This window comes from Juglans regia, chromosome 4 (genome assembly GCF_001411555.2).
Source record: "Juglans regia cultivar Chandler chromosome 4, Walnut 2.0, whole genome shotgun sequence".
Taxonomy (NCBI): domain Eukaryota; kingdom Viridiplantae; phylum Streptophyta; class Magnoliopsida; order Fagales; family Juglandaceae; genus Juglans; species Juglans regia.
The window spans coordinates 12,919,377-12,928,282 of record NC_049904.1 but is presented as its reverse complement, the minus strand read 5'-3'; the positions used below and the strand labels follow the sequence as shown (position 1 = coordinate 12,928,282).

Genomic DNA, 8,906 nt, shown 5'->3' with positions numbered 1-8,906 from the left:
GTTTTTGTCTTCTTATAGGACTTTTTTTCACACACACACAAATGATATACGTCCTCTTATCTTAAAACAGTTTACATATGGAAGTTAATTAACTTCCCTAAATATGTGAAAGTTAAATAACTTCCCTTGAGTTGTGATAGTGGTGGGGAATTAACAAATAACTTCTCCACCCATGTGGACACCACTTGGTCATGAGATTTACTCATTACCAACACTAATAAAACCAAACAAATTAAACTAGCTAGTTAGTGGAAAACTTAAAATGAAAAGTGTAAAGAAATAGGAAAAATGAATATGTAAATTTACCAAATAGCTTTTTTCTTGAAAAGTGATCGATGGAGAAATTTTCTTGCCCTATTATGAGATGTGTAAAAAAATAAAAAATAAAAAAATAAAAATCAGCGTGAAAATCATGGGAAGATGTTATTAATGAGAAAAGAATAGGTACAAGAAGGAATAATTGTTGAGAAAATAAAAAGAAACGTGAAAAACTTAGTAAATAAGGTTTTTGAAAACTTGACGAAAAGTATGTATTAAGCAAAGTATTTTTTATTTCGGCCCCTCAATGTTGTTTAGGCCATGGGGTGTAATTAAAATTTAAAACATGTCCAAAAACAAAAATGATAAATGTGAAACAAAGACATGGTGATTGAAGTAAACCGTTGAAGTAAACGTGTCAACAGATTATCAAAGGCAATTTGAGAATGAGCGCTAAGCAGTAAGCACGTCCAATTTGACTACCCCAAATCCAATCATGTTGGAGCCCTCTCGTAGTCGTCGTTGTTGTTGTTTTTTCGTTTTTCCTTTGTGTGTTTCTTCGTCTAAACACGCGAAGAAAGACCCAAAATAAGAGAGAGAGTCAAACAAAAGGCCCACGAGATGGTTGGAGACCAAGACTGGCGGACAGTTGAGATATTTTACATGTGACCAAAGCGTAGAAAAAGCTCCGTGAAACTTGTCTCTTACTAGAACCCCGAGAAAGAAGCCATTTTTCTCATTCAAAAAAAAAAAAAAAAATTTATAAAAAAAAAATAGAGACTTTGGGGTGGCATAGATGAAAAATGATAAACACAACATATTTTACGATTATATTTTAAAATAAGAGATATTATAATAAAATATTATATAAAAATAATATGAAGACTGTTACATTTATAAAAAAATTATATAAAAATAATCTTATAAATTGATGTGACTTTATCTTATCTGTTAGATCTATTTTATAATAAAAATAATTTTATAATCTGATCAATCACATTAAATTATACTAATTTATAAAATTATTTTTATATAGTTTGAATATTTTCTATTATTAATAGTGGTGGCCCCCCTAAACGTGTTGCAAATTTGGATTCGACCACGTTGGAGTTTCTGACAATCCGATGTTTTTGGACAGTCAATTCATCAAAGATACTTGACCGAAAGTACTAACTTGCCCCGCCCTTGTTTAGAACTTTACACCAACAGCAAGAAAAAACAGACAGAAAACCTTGAAAGGTGTACACCGCCGAGGTGTTTTTCTCGTTCAGTTTGTTTTCTTTTTCAAAATACACGTGACAGCTATTTTTATGCTGAGCAAAAAATTATAATATATCGTCTATTTTGAAAAAAAAAAATCATATAACCATATGTTTCATTAAAATTTAAAAAATAAATACTGAATTTTTTTTTACTTGTTTTAATTCTTTGGGTCGCTTTTTTTTTCTTTTTTTAATCTAATATAGTTATATTCTTTGAAAATTATTATGAGGGATTTGAATTTTTTTTAACGGAAAGATAATTCATTAAATTTTTTATAGTTTGAAAGAGTGATTGTGGAATTTAATAATTTAAGGGGTGATTATAAATTATGTAGTAGAGCCTTTAATGGTAGAATTTTACTAAAAAACTGTTTAGGATAACGGCTTATTACTTCCTACTATTTATTTATTAATTTTTTAAATTTTTTAACGATTAAAGATGTTAAAAAAATAATTAAAAATAAAATAAAATAAAATAAAATTTCAAATATTCTATAGATTAGCAAAAGGGTGATAAGAGGTTAATAAGTCTATCATTATCCAATTATTTATTATTTGATAAGAACGCAACTGAAATATTTTTAATTATCTACGACAGTTTTTAAGAAAATATAGAGTTTGCACAACTTTTCAATAAAAGTTTTAATTTTGTGTTTTTCTAAAAAAAAAGTAGACTCTCAATTTTTTAAAAAAAAAACATTTAAATTATTTTTTTTATAAATTTACCAAACATATTTTTTTAAAAAAAAAAATCACTTTTTCAGCTTTTTCAGCTCGAATTAGGCATTATAAAAGTAATTGTTTGAAGACTATTCCTTGACACTTTTTCTTCTGCTTAAACGTGTCATTTAATTAAACTTACTTGTTATCAGATTTAAATTGAAAACATTCATCCAAATTAGGCAATTATAAGTTGACAAATCAAATTCAAAGCCAGTTTTCAAAGATCCGAATTTTAAAACCTTCCTTGAACCTTCCTCTGACTGGTTTTAGAAATTGAACCTATAATATTCAAAATGTTCCTTGAATTTTGCCGACAATCTGGAAGAATGATATTATATATAATGTAAACGTCATATAATTGCTATAAAAAAGTGTAAAATTCATCGAAAAAAAATTAATTCTTTTTATATATACATCTTGTATTTACTTTTTTTTTTTTTTTTTCTAAAGAAATTACACTTTTTTATTCCCAGCTACACCTTGGACTTTCTCCATCTCGATTCTCTACTTCATCTCTCCCTCCCTCGTTCTCCTCAAAGAAGCCGCATTCATCTCCGACACAGCTCTCCTGAACCTTCGAAACCGTAGCTCCTACCGCCTATTCCAGCCACAGAACCTCCGAGACTAGCCGTGCATCACCCCCGTGCCAAAAGGTATATTTCTTTTGAATTCGGGAACTACATATTTACGAAAAACTGCTCTCATGTAATGAGAATGTTGAATGTTGGATTTTTGTGACTATTTTAACGGAAATTCCAGCAGTTTGTTTTTACTTTGTTGGGTTTGGACTTGTGTTTTTCGATTTGATTGGGTTTGGGGATTTGTTAATGCTCAGATCATGTTTGGTATGATTCTGAGCTGGTTAAGGGCATCCATATTTTTTCTTTCTCCAAGTTGCATGGAACTTGCCAATTACTATTTAAACGTGTTTGCTCATGTGGGAAAAGGCTTTTTTCTGTTTTTGTGCTTTTACTTGTGATAGAACTATACGAAAGATTTCTCTTTGTATGTGCCATCAGCTGATGAGCAAAGCTAGGTTTGTTTTTGTTTTCTTTTCCAGCAGTCTTGGAAAGAATCGTTGTTATCTATTTAAAAAACCTTGAATTTCTTGGACCGCCCCTCTAGCAACATATTGTCTTTACTTGCTCGTGTGTTTAGAGATGCCAAGTTTGTTGCCTATAAATATGGTTCTGAAATTTACATAGCTTATCTCTCTCTTCTTCTCCAGTATCGGTTCAATAAATTGATCTTATTCTACTAGGCGGTCGCTCTCTTGCTCTTGGACTGCGCTTGTTAGCTTTTTGTGCTTTTTAATGAAAGTTTAATTACTTATAAAACAAATAGATTGAAATATCTGAAGTGAGTTCTTAATATTAGGTCCAAAGGGTATCAGGTCTTTGCTTTAAAGGGCCGGTACTCTCATCATGGCATTGGCAAGGTTTGCTAGGAATAGCTGGACAAGGTCAGGAGGTCCCTTTGGCAATTCCAGAATAGAGGATGTTTTCTATGGAGTATCCTCGCGCCAATGTTGCCTACCTTCCCTTGAAAATCCGGGGGAAAACAACAATCTATCATACTTTTCCAGCATCAAGAAGGTAAATCACATGACTTTTTGGAGCAGGGGGATAAGGGTAACACCACATTATGAGTTTCCTTCTGCTGAGATGATTGCAGAGGAATATGACGCAGAATATGTTGAGCCAAGGTATCCAGGACTAGAAGCAACCAAACCTGGTGAAAAGCCAAGGGTTGTTGTCCTTGGTACCGGGTGGGCTGCTTGTCGTTTCCTCAAGGGACTAGACAACAAAATTTTTGACATTGTTTGCATATCACCACGGAATCACATGGTCTTCACTCCTTTACTTGCTTCAACTTGTGTTGGAACCCTGGAGTTTCGCTCTGTAGCTGAACCTGTTAGCCAGATACAGACTGCATTGGCGAAGGACCCCAATTCCTACTTTTATCTAGCTTCTTGCATTGGCATTGACACCAACAAACATGAAGTAAGTGAATACTCGTTCCAACTTTATAATTCTTTCTTTCTTTTCAATTATAATTTCTATGTATGGATTTCTTCTTCCTGTTCTCCTTTTAATTTGATGGATGTGTAATGAAACAAAGATGCACCAATTAATGCAAACCATTTTAAAATTGAAAAATTTATTTGCAGGGTAGTTCTTGCACGAATTTCACATGTGAATACCCACTCCATTCAATTGATTTGCTTTTTACTGCCATAGAAGTGGCCAATAAACTTTGTTAATGGCAGTGCCCTTTGATACTTTGTTAAAGCATGCATACAATTCACACAATCATGGTATCATCTTTGTTCAACTTGATGCTTCTTCAGTACTGAAAGCGAGATTATTACAAATTTTCATTTGAGTGTCATTTGATTATTGCATTCGGCACTTTAACCTTAGCAACTATAGGGTAAAACAAGGAAAATGGGCAGCAGCTTCATGGTTGACTATTGCTATGAAAATAGAAATGAAAAAAATATACAATCTGCTCTATGTTTATGTCACATTCAGAAGTCATTACAAACAAAAAAAAATTTATCAGTAAATTACAAAAAATATTTAATCGTTCTCTATGACGTAATCAGGTGTATTGTGAGACTGTTAGCAATGGTGGATTACCTCGTGACCCTTACCAATTCAAAGTTGCCTATGACAAGCTTGTCATTGCTGCCGGCGCTGAGCCCTTGACTTTTGGAATCAAGGGGGTATATGAACATGCATATTTCCTTCGTGAAGTGAGCCATGCCCAAGAAATAAGGAAGAAGATTCTCTTGAACTTGATGCTCTCTGAAAATCCAGGTAAGCGGCATTTATTTATTAAACTTTTAAACTCTTGAAGGCTCTTTTTGGTTCTAAAGAAGAATGGATTAAAGAAAATGTTGTATAATGATTTCATCTATCAAGCATCTTTATGCTTTCTCCTTTGAATTCACTTGTAGTTTTAAGTACCAGAGAGAGGGCATTTTGATAAGAGATCTAGGCCTATTGGTTACATTTGTTTTTTTCCAGTTGGTTTCTCCTTTATTGCAAAGTATTATAGGTTCAAATGGAATGGACTATGTCCCCTCATTACTATTGTCTTCATGCTTCAGTATTTAATTCTTCTTGTGGCTAAAGCTCATCTAGAAGTGTTTGGTGAAGGGACAAGGTCTTTTGCCATCTAGGATTTTCTAATTACTTCTATAGTTATCTTTTTATGAATGAAATTTTAGTTCATATCTGTAATTTAATAATGCAGGCATATCAGAAGAAGAGAAGAAGCGATTATTACACTGTGTTGTTATTGGGGGTGGCCCTACAGGGGTGGAGTTCAGTGGTGAATTGAGTGATTTTATAATGAAAGATGTTCGTGACCGTTATGCCCATGTCAAGGATTACGTACAAGTTACCCTCATAGAGGTGATTATTTCTTTCCATATCTATGAATTAATATCGTGAGAAGAGATGAATTATGATGTAATAGACTGGATTTTATTTTCCTCCTTGAACAGGCAAATGAGATTTTGTCATCCTTTGACGTAGGGCTACGTCAGTATGCAACAAATCACTTAAACAAGGTAAATCAGTTTGGTTTCTGAGATTCCAGGGGAGATGTTTTCTTTATAGTATTCAGAATTACTGACGTTTGGAACTTCATGCCAGAGTGGTGTTTGCCTAATGGGAGGTGTTGTGAAGGAGGTGCATCCCAAGAAGATAGTTCTCAATGATGGGACTGATGTTCCTTACGGCCTTCTGGTCTGGTCTACTGGTGTTGGTCCCTCCAAATTTGTGAAGTCACTCAATCTTCCCAAGTCTCCAGGTGGAAGGTATATGCATTAGCATTCTTTTGCACCATATTTTCAAAGTCTGCTGCTTGTTCCTTTCTTTCTTTGCTATCTGTTATTGAGGTCTTTAATCGATCTTGCCAATGGTTTCAGGATTGGTGTTGATCAATGGTTGCGGGTTCCCTCTGTGGAAGATGTGTTTGCTCTTGGAGATTGTGCAGGTTTTCTTGAACAGACAGGGAAGCCGGTTCTTCCAGCTCTAGCTCAGGTAAGATTCTTTTTTACCTTCTGTAAATTCTCTGCTACTAGAATCATCCTCCATTTGCTTTTTGGAGCTTCACGTTTCACTCAAAAACTACCCCTTTATGTCAATACTTAAGAAACTTCCCCTTAAAATCTGGCAATTGTTAAGCTTTGGAAGGCTACTGTAAATTGGAGTTGATAGATTTATTACTTGTTAACCGATGGCTTAGGAAAATTATTTTTCTGGTTAATTTCTCGCAGAATAAAGCAAGCTAGAAGTTTCACGGCTGGTCTGAATCCCTTTTCTTTTTTTTCCCCCGCCCGGGGGGGGGGGGGGAAAATACTGTTCCACACATTGGGCTATTTTAAAATTTGTGATCATTCAAACTGCAAATGCTAGTCAACAATTATGAGAGACCAGTGGGATGTCAATTGAGAGATGATGTGCTTGTAACCTCCTGTGATACCCCATATGATAAAGATAAGAGTAGGTGGTTAATGAGATCCCACATTGTTTGGAAAGGAAAAGTTATTGCTTTTTATAAGGTTCCAATGGAGCTCCAATTGTATCATTGACTAGTCCTTTTGGAGTATAGGTCATGTGGTTTGGGCCTTCCATTGGAACGTTACACCTCCAATTATCCAGAATAGAGTTTCTGTGTAAGATCTAGGTATTAGCTTCATGTGGAAGAATTATGATAATCAATGAATACTGATGCCGATGAGGATTGCTTTGGTATTAGCTTTTACCTACATATTAAGATTTATTACATTGCTTTCAACAGAGTATCAATTCCATGTGTTCCTTTTATAAGTATTGCTTTATGTCTTTTCCCTTGATAGGAGGGGTGGTTTACTTGTTTTAATAAGTTCCACAAAAAAATGTTTGATGTTTAATTCATACAGGTTGCAGAAAGGGAAGGCAAATTTCTAGTAAAGCTGTTTAACAGGATTGGGAAGGAGAATGGGGGCAAGGCTTTCTCTGTGAAAGACATCCCCCTTGGAGAGCCTTTTGTCTACACGCATCTTGGAAGCATGGCATCAGTCGGCCGTTATAAGGCGCTTGTGGATCTACGCCAATCAAAGGTAATCAAAATGCTTTGTAACTGGTGCATGATTTGGTTTTAGCTAGACTGCATAACAACTCTTTGTGCTGCATATTATCTTTTGTGTAAAGCTTGCTCCAACTACTCCATCCCCGTTAGTTCTTGTGACATGAGATTCTCCAATACCAATCTGACAAGCCCTTCCAATCTGTATATTTTCAGGATGCCAAAGGCATATCTATGGCTGGATTTCTAAGCTGGCTGATTTGGCGATCTGCCTATCTCACGCGTGTTGTCAGTTGGAGAAACAGGTTTTACGTGGCCGTAAACTGGGCAACAACACTGGTCTTCGGCCGAGATAATTCCCGAATAGGTTGACGCCGCCCCTTGCCAATGGCTTCGCTGCTACTTGTCTACGCATTTGTCCAGTCTTTGACCTGATTACATTCAAATAATTTTTGATCACATGAATTTGTGAAATTTTGTTTGAGGCATTATATCGAAGAGAAATGATAGGCAACATTTACACAAATAGTATACAATCTGTTTATGTAACACTCATATGATAATAGAATAATAATTTTTTAATCTGTATTAAAAATATTTTATTATTATATGATAGTGCCCGCTTATTGTCCTTATCATTACCCTTTTTTTTTTAATCATTCTATTTATTTTTACCTTGTGAAAATGTTGGATGTTGGTTTGGTGCCACCAAAGCTTGTATATGCTAATGAAGTAGAAACTTTAGAAACACAGCTTATTGGGTTGGCGGTGAAAGAGCAAACGCGACATGTGAGCAGTCATATGTATGCCATTATTGTACAAGATCAATTTGTTCTTTTCTCTGACAGATGGTCACTAATCCTAGTTAGAGCATTAGTATTTAGGGGTGGACAGTGGGATTCCACTCCACCCATGGGGGGCGGGGTTCCCCGCCCCGCATAGAGAGGGCCTAGCGGGGGCGAGGGGTGGGATGACCCCATCGGGCCCTGCCTGGTGCGGGGCGGGGTGCGGGGAGGGTATCTCCCACTCTGCACATGCGGGTATCACCCCTACTAGTATTGGTTTAGCCAAATGCATATTCAAAATTTAGCTAATATTATACATTTTTATATTTGCCTATTTCATTTAAATTCAATCATCACATTGGATTAGCTATTTACTCTCTATAAAATAATAAAATATTATTAAATTAATAATTTGTTTATTTAATTTATTTGTATCACATTTTATAATTCTACCAATTTACTATTAATAATAATTATATTCTAATTAAATTATTATTAAAAAAAGCATATTTTCAATGGTCATTTAATACTAATAATCAAAAATTGAGATTAAACTTATCTAAAATTATATCTAAATTTCTTATTCACTAAACAAATATTTAATACTCTATCTAAATATTCACTAACCATATTTTCAATGGAGTGAGAAATTATTATTTTAACTTTTGGTGAATCAATTTGGTTCTTCAAATTTGACCAATCACTATAGCAGAAATTTAAATTGTTTTAGAGATGACCAATCTAATGTGGAGTCTTTTTAGTACAACTTATCTAAATTTTGGTCAATCTTCAACTT

At 34.4% G+C, this 8,906-nt stretch overlaps 1 protein-coding gene across 1 annotated transcript; it reads left to right on the top strand.

Annotated features, from left to right (window-relative positions):
• Positions 1-2,717: 2,717 nt before the first annotated feature.
• LOC109008840 (internal alternative NAD(P)H-ubiquinone oxidoreductase A1, mitochondrial-like) lies at positions 2,718-7,960 on the top strand. Its single transcript, XM_018989071.2, has 9 exons — positions 2,718-2,896; positions 3,621-4,246; positions 4,852-5,065; positions 5,505-5,665; positions 5,758-5,823; positions 5,909-6,072; positions 6,184-6,298; positions 7,180-7,359; positions 7,542-7,960. Exons 2-9 carry the CDS (start codon positions 3,668-3,670, stop codon positions 7,695-7,697), a joined length of 1,635 nt encoding a protein of 544 aa, XP_018844616.2. The 5' UTR covers positions 2,718-2,896; positions 3,621-3,667; the 3' UTR covers positions 7,698-7,960.
• The last annotated feature ends 946 nt before the right edge of the window (positions 7,961-8,906 follow it).